Source organism: Triplophysa dalaica, chromosome 3, assembly GCF_015846415.1.
Source record: "Triplophysa dalaica isolate WHDGS20190420 chromosome 3, ASM1584641v1, whole genome shotgun sequence".
In the NCBI taxonomy this organism is placed as follows: Eukaryota; Metazoa; Chordata; class Actinopteri; order Cypriniformes; family Nemacheilidae; genus Triplophysa; species Triplophysa dalaica.
The window spans coordinates 5,031,247-5,049,448 of NC_079544.1; the positions used below are offsets into that span (position 1 = coordinate 5,031,247).

Sequence of the window (18,202 nt, forward strand, 5' to 3'; positions counted from 1 at the left end):
ACTTTACACTAAGGTTGTATTTGTTGGTATTGTTTTTAAAGTCCCCGTAAATCAGAAGTTGTTTTTTCTTCTGTAGTTTGACTCATTTGACGCATTTCCGAGTGAAAGAATTTTAAATGAGAAAGATAGTGGGCGTGGCTTTTGTATTATCTCTGCGATTTGATTGGATGTATAAAAACAGCCGTTGCATTTTGAAATGGAACTGGCAGCAGACTGAAAGTTGAAGGGGAGGAGTTAACGGATGCTCCGCCCACGCCGTTTAACATACGACATCTGAGATGCAAAGTCTATACAGGACTGAAGTGCATTTTCAGATTTTAACAAATGTTTTAAAAGAGTATGACCCACATTGATAAACTATTTACAATGAACACTGCATTAACGTTTTTAATTTCACTGGGACTTTAATAAATTGTGTAGAAGTGTTGTTGTTGGTTAGTTCATGTTAATTTCAGCATTGACTAAAGCCTTACTAAAACCAAAGTGTAATAAGATTCATTAGTGCACAATGTACAAACATGAACAATTATATTGACATTAACTTTAATGTGTTTAACTACAAAAAAACACAAATGTCAGAGCATTTCAAAACTTCTGATGGGGTCAAAACACTTTCAGACCCCAGAGGGTTAACAAAGATTAATACTCTAAATGCTGAAGAACTACAGTACATTGCACATTGTTTGTTCAAGTTAGCTAATTCATTTACTAATGTTAATAAATACAACCTTATTGTAACTCTTCTCCAACTATTTTCCTCCTTACTTTGAATACTACATTCATCACATTAAGAAACTGTCAGATTAATAAACATTTACAGTAACTATATCCCTTAAACAGTTTCTGTATCTATAAGCACTACAGAGAGACATACATTATCAGCACAAGAAGATATAGTTTAAGTCTTTGTGAAAAAAGTCCTTCCTGTATACAAGGTGTACGCACTAACTGACACAATACACCATCAGTCCTAACTTACGCTTTAAACGACTTTCCCTTCACTGTACACTGTACATTTTTATATGCAAACCCAAGGCCATCTCAACAAGCATTTCACAAAAAATTCTCTTTACCGCATGAACGATCATTCACTGATGGGGCAATCTACAGAGAGCGATACCCCATAGACAAAAACTGAAGGAGTGTGTTTGGGGGGGACCCCCACTGGTCCCCCTTAAGTCCTCTTGGTGTTCATCTCATTTAAAGTTCCTTGACTTCCCCGTAATCATTGTACATAACAGAGAGCGTCTGATCCTCACATGCCTTGCGTAAATCTTGGCCAAGGTTCAGCCAGTTGAGCCCGAATGCCTTGGTGTCTGTATACCGACAAGACAGATATTTGAGGGATGCCCTGCGCAGGCCAATCTTGGGTTCTTGGAGAAGACCCCGGCACCAGCTGCTGAGTTCATCCAGCTGGGACAGGATCAATCCTGCTTTTCTGCAGCGGAGAAACACAATTATAATATTTGGTTAGTCCTGTATTAGAGTACACACAGCCCACATCTTGGTATCGACTGCATATACCATTGCTGTTTTGCAACAATCTTGACAGCCGTCTGGATTTTTGGTGGTTGAAATATTGAGCATTCCATTCTAAGCATGCCCACCACCTCTGAAAACGAGACTGAAAGATTGATGGTAGACGCCGATATAATAAACACAAAATGCAGTCGAAAGTTGAAAATGCAGGTTATCCATCTGCACCCCTTAAATGATGCTCTTCAAAACCTGGACTGGGGAGATCGATGTTAAATCAAAACCATGGCACTTTTATGTCAAACTCTTATGGCATGGCCTGAATAAAACTTCCCCCTCAAAACAAACAACACGAAACATAAAAACCTTTGAGGTTTGACAGACAGATTGGGTGTATGGTTGTTAAAGTGAGGTACCCCTGAATTCTTCAAGCTGCTGTGACCTTAGTGGGCATTTATTGAGTATGTGAGAATGCGATAGACCTCAAGCGAGAGACAAGCAGCTGAAACGCGATGCTAAAAGCGTGGAAAGTGCGCCTCATTCCTGAGACATAGCTTGACGTCGAAGCCTTGCCAAACCAGAAGCTCAACATTCATCCGCATAAATACTGAAAACCAAACCTTTGCGGACCAACCATGGTTTCTGGGGAGCTAAGTGCATTTTATGCATGAAGATAGTGCGTTTACATTTAAAATGTGGCTTTTAAAGATCAAACCGATTGTACGGTGTCTTGTTCGATTGTTTTGACTGAGGTTTCGTGTGACGCTCAAATGCAAAAGTAGCATGCGAAACCAAATAATACATGTACAACAATCTGAAGGTCCGAATTCCCTGGTTATAGTATCTCATGAATCTATTTTTGTTTGTAATATCTTGCATTTCAGTGGTTGTCGAAATTTGGATGTTTATTTGCTTAAAACAAAACCATGCGGTTTGTTATCCTTTAATTTTTTAAGAAAGTCCATTTCGGTCTCCAAATAGCAACGGTTGTCACCATAAATCCCAACATGTATGGAGGTGGAAATTGGCCTTGTATTTCCAAGGTACGCTTTCAATCTTTCAGGCCCTGCCAGTCTCTTCCTTTGTTATCACTTCTGCCTTAGTCCGAGAAGAAACACTAAGCTACATTCCACAGTACGGCTGTATGCACTGTGGGTACCATAAGAGGGCGCTAGTAATATTTTTTTTATGTTTTTAAATAGTATTTAAAATTGATTATTAATCTCTGTACACTTTTGACATATTGAGAAAGCAAGAGAGAATGAGAATTAATAAATTAAATAAATCAATTGTGTGTATGTTTGGCAGTTCTCACGATCTGTTAAAGTAACATGTTGCCAGATCTTCATAGATACAAACAACCAACAAAGACTAACCGAAAAATAAACACATAAAATCCAAATAGGTTAAATTTTATAAGAACACTGTATCGAGGAAGGCGGGACGGGAACCGTGGGGCGGGGCCGGTGGCGTTTTAGTGATAGTGGAAATCAGCTGAGCGCACCGGTCCCGCATCTCCAACGGAGGAGTTTGGGAGCATAAAAGGACGAATCGACAGGACTGGCTGCGTGAGAGTACCGGGCCCGGACATGTTTAAGTTTTTATTAATGTTCTTGTGACCGGCAGTCGACCGTGAGGTGGCTGCCGGCCTTTTACTTCCGTGTTTTTGTTTGTTTATTTTATTAAAAACTTTATTTGAATGTTCACCAGTTCCCGCCTCCTTCCTTCCTTTTATTGAACCTTATCACAAACACACAACTCAAATATCATTAACTGAACTTTTTTTTACAAATACAGAGCCGAGCTTTATGACCTAAAGACCAAATATCAAGCATAAAAAAGCGCTTAAAAATAAATGAACATGGTAACACTTCAAAGGAGCGCTCGTGATGCAGTCTTCCGCCTGTCAGTGGTAGTTTACTTTGAATTAAAGTCTTTAGCCAAAAAATAGCAGGCTTATATTCAACTGTCCAGCTGCAAAATGCTAGAACAGCCTTACCAGTGTCAATCATCATTCAATGCAGGAGTGACTATACCTGTTCTGTACACACATGGAATGATAATTTAGTGAATTCACTCCATTATTTAAATGTGATTGTCACTTCAGCGAGGTGCTTAAACAGGGAGGAGGAGAGTAACCTCAAACAGCAATAAGCAAGGTTTATCTTATATATCTCTTATGTATTCATTATTTTTATGGCATTTCTTGAGTATTTGGTATTTGTGTGTGTGAGAGCTTTATATTGGTTGGGGGATTCTGTGACTCAGGACAGGTTGGCTAACCTCACCGCCCTCTTCCATAACACACAACATGCTTTATCGCTCCTAACATATAGTTTGCTATAATAATTCTACAGCCCATAGGAAGCCCAGGAAAGATTTCAGACAAAAACAAAGACCTTTGTCCCAACTCACAATAAGATTCCACCGTTTACAGCATGAGTCAGTCCAACCAACCGGCCCCCCGATTAACCGTGAGTCAGTGGACCTTTTGCGTGCGATATCTCGGAAAGAAACAATTGGAATTTGTTTTTATTGTTAATTCATACATAATTCATTTTTCCAACCCGGCATCATAAGTGGGGCCAGTTCAGTGTCAATTATCTTAAAAATTGCATTTAAATGGTGCAGATTGTGCTAGGGAAACCCCAGTGAACTGACTTACGTCAAACCATCGCTGTTTTGGGGGATGAAGCACTCAAACAAATTCTGCGTGTTTACATTTCCATTTTATGATATGCCTTTCAAAATGTTGCCTGGACGCAATAAGATGGGGAATGACGCAAACAAGTTGTTTGGAAGACTGATGCTGGGGAGATAATGGCCCGTCTCTCCAGACCTCCACTGGAACGGCTTGCTTTTAGCTCTTATCTTCAATGCTTAAAATCTTACACAATATTTTACACAAACGAGTCAATCACAAGGGCATACAATACCCCAAACCAAGACCGTCAGTGTGCAACGTTGAAATATTGTAGATGTAGAGGAAATACTGTATGCAACAAATGTAGAGTTTGATACATCACAAATTATAAATTAATTTTGTTTTGTTTGCTACGCCAATGAAAACAGTTTCAAGCCAATCGGATTAGAAGTAAATACATAACTGTTGTATAATTGTAAAACAAGTTGTTTTTGAGTTTCTAGTATCTTAGGAGATAACTGTGTGCTCAGATGTTCTGGGAGCAATTTATTCTTCCATTGACACTCAATAGTTCTGAAACATGCAATTTTTCCCACTGACGTACGATATCGCAACAAATGGCATAACTTTACACATTTAATGTTGCAATGACGCTTCACATAAAGCACTTCCATATGGAAACCGAAAATGTTCATTTAGCTACCAAGTTCTGGTAAACGTTCTCAGCAAGATGCACCGGGTGGGATACTGTCTGATACAAGCGTTTCGATGGTGCACCTCGGGTGAAAACCTTAAAGACGATTAAATGCAACCTTTTCATTTGAAATAAGGCCTCAGGTCTACGGTTGTCCAAATGGCCGTAATTAAACTCACCTGCCTCTACTGTGTATCAGCGAAGAAGTGTTCAGGTTTTATATCAAACACATGGCTGTGTTTAGTTTCAGTGCAATTGGAACATAGAGACCTTATTTGTCTTTGGTTTGTTTTGGAGGGCGCATGAAAGATTACCACCCTGCTCTCTGGCCAAGGTGAGTCCGTACAGGTCTGGTTTAAATTTACCCTAATCAGTTTGATTATGTTCAATTGAATCTAGTTTGCACAAATACCGCTCGATCACGTGTCTGATGTTATCCTCCATATTACAATGATATGTGTTTACTATATTAGTGAATGGAGAGGGAGCACAAGACATAGATCAAGACGCTGTCATGGCCCCATGACACCCACCTATATAAGAGGGACATAGACAAGAAGGTAAAATGATATCAGCAATATATATTACAAAAATAACAAAAGTTAACAATTCTGAGGAGAAATCAGAAAAAGATTTTCACTATGCCAGCTTACGTGCTTACCCATATTAAAGGGATAGTTCACCCCCCACCAAAAATTGTGTCATCATTTATTCATCACCATGTTGTTCAAAAACTATGTATATGACTCTTTCTTCGGTGGAATACAAAAGAAGATATTTTGAGGCATGTCTCTGTTGTTTTTTAGTCCATACAATGGAACTCAATGGGGGTCAGAGTTAATATGTTAACATTTGATAATTTCAGTATATTGTTATCTTGTTGGTCAATGAAACATATTTGTTGATGAGTTTTGATACCCTACATTGTGAAAAAATCCTGTTAAACAACAATTGCAATATTGGGGGAAAAAAAAAATTCACATAAAATTATGCGTTTTTTACGTTATGTTACCGTAAAACACTGTAAAAAATTCTGACAGCTGTGGTGCCAGAATTGTTTTTTTACATTATACAAAGTCTGCTTTATGGTCAATTCTGCCATATGTACAGCACATACATATAGTCAACTCAACTGAAATTGCGTTACTCTCAGAGCCGTGGTGCATACAGATAGCAATAACATTGAGAGTAGAACGTAAAAATACAGATAATTATATTTAATTTTAGTTTTAATATAGATTTTTGTTTATTACTACAATTTTACTGCTTTAAATTTATGTCAGGTTATTTTCAAGGCAACATTTCATTTTTTGGTTTATTCAAATTTATCCCCAAAATGTTTTGGTCAATGTTTTATCTTATTTCAATGAAACATTTCGAAGTTTAAATTTTAACAAACTAAAATAACTTTGGATTAAATATATTTGTATCGTTGTATTTTATATATAAAAAAAATGTAAAAAAAAATAATTTTTCCTTTTCACAGCGTCGTCTCAAGAAATATTTGCGTAAACACAAAACCGCTTAACCGACTCAAAACGATGTAATATACACGCCAAATCAATATTTGCCGCTGTAATTCTTCCACAGAGGTATACTAAAATCAGAGTAGATGATTTTGAAGCATGCGCATAAACTTTGCGTGCTGGGGTGATGACATTATTGTTTAAAACAACATATGGATCGGCTGTACACAAGAAAACCCAAGGGTGCCGTTTTCAGATTCATCCACAAAAATTGCGGTTTCAGGCTCCCAAGACGTTGGATCAGTGTGGACGAAACTCTGATACGATACAAAGTCTTTACGTATACAGCTAAGCGCGTCTCCGTGTGGATGGCCTCTATAGTTCTCAAAAGTGTGCCTTGAATCCCTCTGCATGCATGCATGAGTGCACAAGGGCCTTTGATACCTGTGATATCCAATTTTGGATAAATTAAGGATCCATTTACAAACCTGGGCCCCAGTTCATCTTCACAGCGCCAAGTGAACTCTCCAAAGCTCTCGTAGCGCTGGTTGTAGTGGTAAAGTACTCTGTGTAGCGTCGGTGAGCCCAGATCCATCAGTGTGTTGTATGCCGTCTGCTGTTCCTTCCCACTGGTGTAACCGTTGAACAGATTATAAATCTTGTCTGCTATTTCTGAAAGTATCAACACAAGGAACGTTCATCCAAACCAGGTGACTTACGATCTCCCGAATATTTTCCTAGCGAGATATTTATTCCACGATCTGAGTGCAGTCGTCTACCTTGTGCCTTGACATCATCCACAGCGGGGCAGGGAGTTTTAATGGTGACCTCACTGGGACTGGAACGTCTGCCCGTGTTGTCCACCGCCCACAGTCGAAACCTGTCATTGCAAGTGACAAACATCATACAGGTCAGATTCAAACCGAAATCCTCTGTATTAGCACCACAGCTCCACATATCCATGTTTGCTCACCTCTTGGACATTACAAGAGAAAAAAAAGTACTTTTAAGAGGCATGTGCCACACAACAACATTTCATAATACAATAAAATAAATCAGGTCAGAGTTAAGGTTAAACGAATACGATTTTATATCTTTTTGTTGAGATTTATTTCAAATAACGTCTTCACATAAATCTCCGATATGACGTCCCTTTGAAGTTCAAAGTCAAGAAATTGTTTCAGTGTTGGAATTATGTTATCATATAACAGCATATACCTCCATTAAAGTTCAAATGCATGACTCCATCACTGGCATTACATAAGCACCGGTCTAACCTTCAGGTCATGGCTTTGATTTGAGGATCCCGTAAATGCAGGCACAACCTGAACAATAGCATCCATCTGTGGTGGCGTACCCACACGCTCCGGCCCTCAATGAAACTGATCCAAAGAGACAGATGCGATTACTTTACAATGACATGTGCTGCATGCTAGAAGAGGCGGGTTATTGAGCTGAATTACATCCCCATCTAGTGGTAGACAACGTACACAACTGACACCTGCAGTGTTCAGACTTTCAATAACAAAGAAGAAAAGTGAAATAAAATGTACTTTGAGATTATTATGTTAATGCCTAAATATGACAGCGGAAAGATATAAAACTCAGATCTCGGATCTACGTGGCACAAAATTAAGCGTTCCTGAGAAACGGATGTAATACGACACATAATATCCTACACTGAGTCTAAACAGACAGGGGACCACCATGAACAAACCCACTGCCAAGACAAAACTCTGGGGTGATGTCACCCGGTTTTATATAAAAGCGATGATTTTGACTAATTATCCCTGCCAAGAATACCTGCTTCAGAAACTGCCAAGCGATTTAATGAAATGCACTTTCTAAATCAACTACTGATTTTTGAACATTGACATAGGTAGGAAGATGTCCAGACGTATTTGGCACCAACCGTTCTCAGGTTTTCACAGTCTCAGTTGGATATAATTGCGTAGACTCACGCAGATATTAAAATCCCTCATCCGACCGAAGACATGCAACTCAACGTCAGATCAAAGTCCAAGTAAATCACCCGGCCAAAACGCGGCCCCTATATGTTTTTAACTCGCTGAACTTGCTCTGTCACGATGAGGCAAGCGGAGAGGAAACAGAAGTTGGAGATGTTAACAATTTATATCAGCGGCCTAAAAAAAATGTCCGTACACACTTTGAAATGTATTGTGTGACTGTATTCCAATCAAATGCTTATTTAAACCTATTTGCATTTATATGAGAAAAGGTTTACATTAACATGCAACATATTTCACCAAAAAGAAGGTTTTAAATGATTGTAAAATAAGAATAATAATATTTAGACACGTCAAACCTTGTCATGCCCGTGGTTCTTGTGAACACCTGTGTATTTACTAGGACACCTGTGTGACTACAAACGGCCTTGACACCCTTTGGCAAATATTAGGGCTGTCAGACGATTAATCCCATTCAGAATAAAAGTATGTGTTTACATAAAATATGTCTGTGGGCAGTGCAAATCCATTTTGTATTTATAAACACAAACACGCATGTGTATATTTAAGAAAAATATCAAATATAAAAAAGAATTTCAACTATTGGTAAATATAAATAAATACATGTGAATATGTATACATGTATGTGTTTATAAATACAAAATAAACACAGTGTTCACAGTAATAACACAGGGCATGACAAGGTTTGACGTGTCCAAGTATTATTATTCTAACTTTTGTAATCATTTAAAACCTTCTTTTTGGTGAAATAAATACAGAAATACAAGATTAATATGCACAGTACACAAACATGTATTATGTTAACAAAAACTTTTATTCTGGATGCGATTAATCGTTTGTCAGCTATAGTAAAAATGTTTTTTTCTGAAAAAGATCTAGCTTCATTTTTTTCCCATTTCTAAGAATGATTTAAGTGCCCAAAAAACGTAGTATAGTGAAAGCACATAAACATTTTTAAATGCATTTCGCACAGCAACAGGACACTTACATGTATGTTGTGTCCGGCTCCAGGCAGCGTATGATCAATGGAACGGATGAGAGAGGATCAGGGATGTCCCCCAGCATCACACATGGGGATTTGGCCCCGGACATGACATCATCCACGAAACTCAACATGGTCTCTGTCGGGAGAAAACTTCATCATGAATACACAGACACAGAGTTTCATAGAAGTACTTTCAGCTTTGATTGAGTCTCATGCTGGTTTTTCTGTCAACAAAACATTTCAGACTTCCTGTTGTTGTTAGTTTAATGAGTATCTGTAATCAAGTATGATTAATAATATGCAATAAGTAGACACAAATGAAAGCGGTTTCGCAAACACGGAACGCATGAGGGTTTCCCTGACTCTGAATTTGACCCATCACTACATAAAGTGTGTGTTACCCTCAATTTCATTTGGAGCGCTTGGAACCTTCCATAGACGGAGACCCTGCGGTTTGGATATTTAAACCAGAGGAGAGGCTAGTGGTTTGATTTCACACGAGACTCGTGACCCACATCAAGCTTCGATGTCAGCATCCTAAAACCCAAATAAAGAGTCCATACAGAAGTTATGTGCTCCGTTGATGTACGCAGACTGAAGAACTGGAGGAGCAGACTGTTTGCCCAGCTGGTCTGAATGCGTCACATAGACATGTGCATGGCAGCTTCTTGTGCCGTTGACACCAAAGCGAAACCTCGCGCCTGTGGAAGGAAAACCTTTTAAAAGGTACGGGCACGCTGCTATCTTCCTGAAGGCGTCCTCTTCAGAAACACCAGGTCACGGGCCTCTGAGAACTGAGTGCCAGGATCAACACAGATGTAGGGAAAGTGTGTGTGATTATGTGTTTGCTGTCACCATTAAATATTTACAGTGCCTGTGTGAGGGGAGCTGTAGCGTGAAGGAGCAACACGTGCTCTGACATTAATGAAAAGTGACATTGTAAAGCAATCAAGCACTTTGGGTCGTATTTATTCACCCATATACGCCGTTCCAATTTCAACAAGCTCAACATGCTCGGTTTATGGTGAAAATAGATTATAATGCTGTAGGATGTCTGTTGAGTTTTTCTGCATGTTTTTATTTTGATAAATTGTTCAATGTTAAATAGGCTGCCGTTAAAGTGTTTCAAGGAAATATAATTTGAGAAAATATAAATGTGCTAGAACAACTTGGTAGAGCGGGAAACGTACAGGGATGGATGCTGGATTTGAAGCCATTGCACCTTTGGAGGCCCACCGCTAATGGACCAAGGGGGAGTCAATATCGGAACATTGGTGATCATGAATGGACCAATGGCCTAGCCTACAATTTATTCAGGGGGGCAGAATTGCCTGCGGCACCCTGGCGTACACACTGTAAACTTTACTGCAGCAGGTTAGCTGGTAATTTACTGTAAATTGAATTACTACTTAATACTACTTTCCTAGTGCTGTTTTCAAGTGAAGTTAAACTTTAATTTAATCAAAATTAAAACACTTTGACTTTAGAGATTCAAAATGTGCAGGAAGAGACTGTTTTCATTACTGACCAGCCTCAGCAACACTGCAAAAAATGACATTCTTCCTAAGCATTTTGGTTTCGTTTTCTAGTAAAACTATTGGAAACTTCTTAAATTACGTTACAATTAAACATTTACATTTAAACTTATAAGATTAAAACTAAATTGTAAATTCAATCTACAGTAAATTACTGGCAAACCTGCTGCAAAACTACAGCAAAGTTTTACAGTTTCACAAATTGGCAATTTTGTATAAATTCACAAAAAGGGAATCTTGTGAATTTAATGGAATTAGCCTTTTCCATAAAATAGTTACGATCAAAATGAATATTAAATATTATTGTAAAGAAAAGAGTAAATTCTTTGAAGATTTTGAACTATGAGTTTGAAACCAACACACAAAACTAAAGCTATAGGACACATTTCTGTAATTTAAACTTGAACTGTTTCAACTGCACCTTAAGTTTCAATTAAGCCCCCCCCCTCCACAAAAACATGTTACTAAACTGAATTAGCTCTTATAAGTTTAAATGTATTTTAAATGTTTGTTATTGATCTTTTAAATGACACACCAATAATCTGACAACGGTGTTTTTAGTAAACATGCTAAATAAGGACAAGATTTTAACAATTCTAAATAAAAATGATGAAGAAGGTGGTGTTTTTAATGCATTATGAAACAATGTCTTAGCTCAACAGGTAGACTCAAAGTTTTGGGGTTTAAACGCAAAGATAAAAGCATCTCCCAAATCTGTAAAAAACACTTATAATATTTAAAGTTATCAGTGTATTTTCCCATTCTTCATACAAATGTTAAAGTACTTGGCACATCTTCTACATTTTTGATGTTGTAATGCTTTGGCATTGCTTTAGGCCAGTTTTCCATAGCAACTCGGTTACAAGCAAAAACCTTTTCATAAGCCACAATAACAAATGTGTTCCGTGACACTTTAAATGTCTTGACAAATCGTGATATGAAAATAACAGTTAGCTTAATAAAATAATAAAAAAACCTATCAAGATATCCGCTCCGCTTTATCAAAAAGAACAGCTACCTGGCTGAATTTATGCTCTTTCATCGTGTTCCATCTCCAAGCCTCAATCTCATTTTTTAGCAAGAACGACCTGGGTTGACATGATCGCACAATAGTGCCTGGCTGCCCTCTTCTAAACTTTGATGGGCTTCGACCAAAAACCCTCTCTGATTCCCATTATTGTGTTAAAACATCAAGGCTCTGCCATTTATAAGGATCCCGAAAGAGTTTAGAGAGGAATTACTCACATTGCTTTACAAAACTGTCAAATTTTAATGGCAATAAAACTGAAGGCACTCAGACTCTTCTAATGCAGTGATAAGTGGTGGGTCACCGTCTGATTGGAAAACTCCTGTCCTGGTGCGCCGTCATTTTCCCGAAACCGAACAAAGAAACGTCTTAATGATTCATCCTGACACGTAACAAACTTGAGGGTCAAATTGACAAAAAAACTCAACTTTAAAGCGCTTATGTTTTCAAACAGATGTTGGTGGAGAAACGCTTGACATCACACTTTTCATAACAGATCTGGCATCTAGTCTAAAAAACAAGCTGACCTAAGGGATGCCCAAAAATGATGTTTAACAGACTGTGCAAAACATCCTCAAAGAAAGCATTCCTACTGACTCCAGCAAGAGAAACATCAAGATCAGATTTGTACATTTGAATTAATTAAGATAAATAAATGGTACATAAATAAAGAGAGTAAACAATTTGACTTGCTTCTATGGTAAACGCTAATATTAATAAATATTCATTTGAATAAACACTGATGTATGTCTCTAAAAAATAACAGACAGGGGAAACAGCTGGCAATACGATTGATGTGAACTGAACTCATTTAAAATTATATCTTCCCACAATATTTGCCATACATCTATCCTGTACTAAACATTTCAATAGTTAAAAAAATGTCCAAATCCAGCATCCAAGAGCTGAAAGTTTTACCAGGTCCATTAAACATTAACTCTGTGGCACCGGCACACGTGGCAGCCCCGCAAAATACCTCACAAACAACATCTGGGCTTCGTTGTCTTCTCTGATGAATGCAGCGCAAGAGACGAAAAACAACATGTTGTAACGCACCAATTCTAGGCAAATAGGATATGAAAGGTTAATTGTGGCAGGGGAAAGGCGGGTGTTAACTCTAGGCACTCTTTTACTTGAATAGGAGTGAAAGAGAAAAGTCTTTAATCTGCTTTCGTTTCCGTGCAAAGAGCGTTTTGATATAGATGTTATTTTTGCCATGTACGTCATAGAGCCGCTCAGGGTTTAGCTTCAGTTCAGATTCGATTAAATTGTAATATTTGCTCTTTCAGACAATCTGATACAATTCCAGTCCTGACAGAAACCAACAGGTGATAATACTTACCCTTCATGTAGCTCTAAAGGTAAGAAAATTGCTCGGGAGACAAGTTTATATACTGAACGTGACTAAAAGCCCACCACACCAAAGAAACCCAAGAACGATTTCAGTGGGCAAAGAAAGGAAAAGTGATGGAAAGCACACACACAGGACGCATTTCAAAATACAAGCCAGGGCAAAACCATATACCTCAAACAGACGGTTAGAAAAAACACAAAATCTTAACCATAACAGTGAAACAAACACTGTAATACATAATATTATAGCACAATAAAGATATGCCTGTCAATAAGCCACAGCACATGCAGGAGAGTCGTACATATCACTGTTAGGTAAAGTTTGATACAAAAGTCCCTGTTAGTCTACGAAAGTGTTTTCGCAAAGTTCTTCAAACTTGTAAATGAAATTCTTATTGCAGATGTACGTTGTTTAACTCTCTTATCCATCAAAGATGTGTCTGAAATTGTGTAATGTTAGAATATTTATGTTAAAATAAATGAGCAACAATTAAAAATATAAACCGTTAAATTCATTTAAAGTTCTCCCAAAAATGAAGATCTACCCCCATGCTGCTTCAGACCTGTAGAATTTATGTTGGTAGAACAGAAACGAAGAGAGCAAGAGTGACTGCCCTTAGCCTTGCATTGTCAAAAAACATTACAATTCTTCAGGATTTCTACTAGCGTTTGACAAGATAGAACGTCATAAGTGTATTAAACAACATGGGAGTAAAAAACTGAACAAAAGATGAATTTAAGAAGTTTAGGAAATAGAACAAAAATGAGCTTATTTCTGAAGATGCAGATACTGTATGTTTGAGACTCCTGACATCTTCAAAGGCAGGACACATTAACACCAGACCACAACCTAAACGAGCATGGCATCATCGTTCTTATACGTTAAATCTTCAGATGAGAAATCTATAGGTATAATTATTTGTTATGACATTATCTCCCTTAAGACCCTGAGGCTTAAATGCATAGAGACAACATGTTTGGATCTCAGAGGAATTCCCAAGTGATGCTGGTGTTTCTCCGGTTGTTCCCTGGATATCATGTCTGGACTTTTACACAGGTGCAAATGATTAGGCACACATATACTGTATAGCGCACGCATGCACACATTTACTTATCTACTTACAGTAAATGAGGACATTCCATAGACTTCTATTGTTTTATACAAGGCTAATTATAAATAATATATCTTAACCCACTTAAGCTAAACTATTCTTAAAATTTAGAAAAAGAAGTAAAAATGGATTGTGTTTATCCAAATGAGGATCTCCAAATTAAGGGGGTATGCTTGGGTTTAGATCAATTTTGGATACAACTTTGTCTCCCAAATGCATTTATGCGGCTGACATACGAGTATGAACCTGCACAATTTCTAGATTTATTAGTTTAAACATTTTTTTCTTTTTTGATGTAGGCACACAATATAGTGGGGTATTGCATGAAAGCCACAATAACTTAGAATTATAAGAAAAAATAACAAATTCTTTAGTTATACCAGACAAAATGAAAACTTTGTAATTTGACGAATTTCCCATGTAGGCCCCGCCCACTTCCGCTTCCATCCGACTGCAGATACAAATCATTTTGAGATTGTTACATATAGATATACAGATATAGGCTCTGCTGCACAGACCTTTACTTATACCTATACTTACAGGTATGTTTATGAATTAGCAAAATGGCACTATTAATATAATTTTTATTAAACAGAGCATTGCATTTGTTCCACACAATATCACACACAAGTATTCACTTTTCTTTCAACACATTCATTCATATGCACACACGTGCATACTGTGCACCTGTACAAACTCACACAGAGTGTGAATCAGTGCATCTTCTGCCAGCATCTTCCTCTCTGCACCTGCCTGTGCTTCAGATCTTGACCCTGTTTCACAGACATCCACCAGTGAAGTCATCCTCTAAAGAGCAGCTCTACGGAAACATTCTTCAGGAGTGAAACTCCGTCTTCCACCTATCCTGGCAAAAACTTTTTCCGGTAGCCCTTTCCATGCCTCCTGCTTCAAGGCGAGGTCCCTTCACTTTTACCAGAGGAAGCGTGGCACCCAGATCCGGTGGCAACCCGTGGCCGAGAGCAGCCTGTTTACTGCAGGATGTTCTGTGCTTCTGACCTCGGAGTAAACCCGGCTGTTATTACGGGCCTGACATCAGTCTGGCGAGGGGAGCTGTTTGTTTTCACACCGTGTCTGGTCGGCATGAGATGACTTGAGGCAGATTTCCCATTTGCACGGTTCCCACCACATGAGAGAGAAAGCAACGGTTATGATGTCACGTCGTGTGTCTGATTTCTATTAAGTGCTCGATTAGCACAGCTACGCAGTGCAGGCAACAATCGCACAGACAGCGTTTGGGTATCCCAAGTCCAACATTTTTCACTTTTATGAGAACATACTTTTCTAAGCATGTAAATTCTTTTTGAAATAATTGGCCGGACCATATTTAGTTTCATTGTTGTTTTTTGTTCATTTCTAAAAAAAACTTGAATGTGAGGACATATGTGTGCTGTCCTATAAATGAGCTCAATGCATATATTATTATTGCATTTTTTTATTTCCAGAATGATTCAGTTTTTAGCTCAGACATATTAAATTGCCATTTGCCTACTTTTGAGACCTATTACACAAAGAAATACTGGTAAAACACAACAAGTCGTGTGCTCAGTAACACATTGCAAATAAAGGACAGGTTTGTTCGAGACAAGAACCCCGTCACATGTTTCTTATAAGCGGTTTAAAATAGGATTAGGTTTCATAATCAGTTTTGTGGAGTACAATCAGCGCCTTCCAATAAAAGCTGGAAAGTTGTTGGTTTTGGCCACTTTATAGGCGAAGGCTTGTAAAGAGCATTACTTTTACGCTCCAGAAGAAAATGAAGAGACACACCCTGGAACAACAGGTTTGCAGTAAGACCTCTGCGATCGTGTCTCCTCAACGATCGAGTCTCCTCATCCATCATCAAATTTGGACTTGATATAACATGATGTTCTTTTCTGTTTTAACAGCCACAATGCGTCTGAAGGCCAACTTGGACATGGCAACCAAAAGATGAGGGAGGGCAGACGCTGGGCAGTGCCTTTAAAGTAAATAAGACATATGACTGAAAACAGAGGAAATATCCCGACACAACAGGGAAGCCAAAGGTTGTCACGGAGCTAACGATGGATGGGACGCCGCACTATATTTGGTAAAAGAACTGCTGAAGTGGAGCGAGATCCAAGTTGGTTTGTTTTATAGAGCCCATTATACCGGTGTAAATCTTATTTACTCACGTTGTTTACACACAAACAGGGGCTTAGCAACCGTTATAAACGTTAGAATTGTTTCTTCCACTTTTTTAGGGGAAATAATCATTTTTTAGGAGTTTCGCTTTGCTTGGCTGCAACGCAAGGAAAAGACTTGCAGTCGGCCACATAAAATGATGTAAAAATTTAAGAGCAAGCAGAAGCATTTTTTCAACAGATTGCTTTGGCAAAGCACAAGCAGAAATCAGCACCAGCTAAAAACACTAACAGCCTATGGCAGACTATTTAATGGGAGATTCTCATGGTGACAACTTACCCCACATACATCATGTCCCACACTTTGCTTTTTGGCAGATGTTTTTATCCAAAGTGGCTTTCTGTGCTTTAAAGCAATATTTGATTATTATTGATATGGTAGATACGTTTATTTGTTTCGATAACCAGACCCACAACCTGCTCTATCAGTTAAGATACAAGAACATGTGTACATATTGTTGATCACAAAAGTTCAACATGTGTTCTTAAATATTATATTTATTTATCATTTTGAATGTGATTTTTATTTATTATTGTTTTCTTATTTTCATAAATTAGCTTCATGAGTCAATTGAACTCAAATTCTATTGAACTTAAAAAATCGTGCGTTTTACGGTTCAATATTCATCTATTTATTTCTTTGTGAGAAGGAATGTCAATACAATGGGATCGAAAAATGACATTCCTGTAAACATTTGAATTTCCAAAAGGATACAGATGAATTGAGAAAAAGGTAAGAATTTAATAACAATTTTCTTACCTTGCGTACAAAGAGCAGGTCGCGCACGCGCCTTACATTTCTTGCAGTAATTAGTTAAACCACCAGGTGGCAACTGTGTCCTGGGAGCATTGATTCAAGATAGCAGAAGAAAATCTGACCCCTGTAGGGCTGGAGAGGTATTGCAATACCCGTGTGTACGCGTACTAGAGGCTGACATATATTTCGGGTATCCCATGGGTCACAAAATCACTATTAATCAAGTGACTAGGACAAGAAAAAATGTAAGTGGGCGGGACCGGGAATAGAAACAATAATATAATACTCAACTTTAGCTGTTGGTTGCAATTCACAACCTATCCACTAGATGCCGCTAACCACTGAACCTTTAAATACTGATCTCTTGCCTTTTGTAGATCTGGTGGTCACACGACATAATCTGAGCAAAACATCAATCACTGAATCTGTTAAGCAGGAAACCACAAGTGTGTTTTGCATCCTGATGGAGTTTAGCAAGTTTACTATGGAGGCCTGTTTTCAAGGATGTCTCAGTGAAGATATATTTTTGCGAAGGACCATTAATCATCTGTGTGAAAAATCGATTTCAACTCTTGCCTGAAGTGGAATTAAATCTCACAGAACTGGTGCAGAGCACAGTATAGATCTATGCTGTAAGAGGACCAATGGGACCGAATGGGAAAAAACGGGGGGCCTGGGATGAATAAACGAAACTTTGGTTATTATTTTGACATACCAGGCTAGGAAGGAGAGCTCCTGAGCTTATAGACATAAGACAAATCCATTCTGCTCAGTAAGCCCTGTCAGAACCTACTGTTCATCTGAGAACATGAATGGTCCTCTTCCAGCATCAAAATCTGATAAATGAGACTTAGAATGAACATGTCCATGTAATGGTGAGTTTTTGATGTGGATGGAGACATTCCATGCAATTTTTTATCATACCCATGACAGAGATTTGAATTGAGTAAGTGCTATACGCTTCAAAATGTTTCGTCCAAAA

General features: G+C 38.1%; 1 protein-coding gene across 6 annotated transcripts in view; it reads right to left on the minus strand.

The window, feature by feature from the left end:
• Positions 1 to 526: 526 nt before the first annotated feature.
• Positions 527 to 18,202, minus strand: part of astn1 (astrotactin 1) — a 214,977-nt gene continuing 197,301 nt past the window's right edge. For all 6 annotated transcript variants that reach the window (XM_056742685.1, XM_056742684.1, XM_056742686.1 and 3 more), the window contains 4 exons: positions 9,257 to 9,389; positions 7,060 to 7,160; positions 6,769 to 6,952; positions 527 to 1,438 (listed from right to left, as the gene is read on the minus strand). In XM_056742685.1, the coding sequence (XP_056598663.1) occupies positions 1,201 to 1,438; positions 6,769 to 6,952; positions 7,060 to 7,160; positions 9,257 to 9,389 (656 nt within the window). In that variant the 3' untranslated portion in view covers positions 527 to 1,200. The remainder of the gene's footprint in view (positions 1,439 to 6,768; positions 6,953 to 7,059; positions 7,161 to 9,256; positions 9,390 to 18,202) is intronic.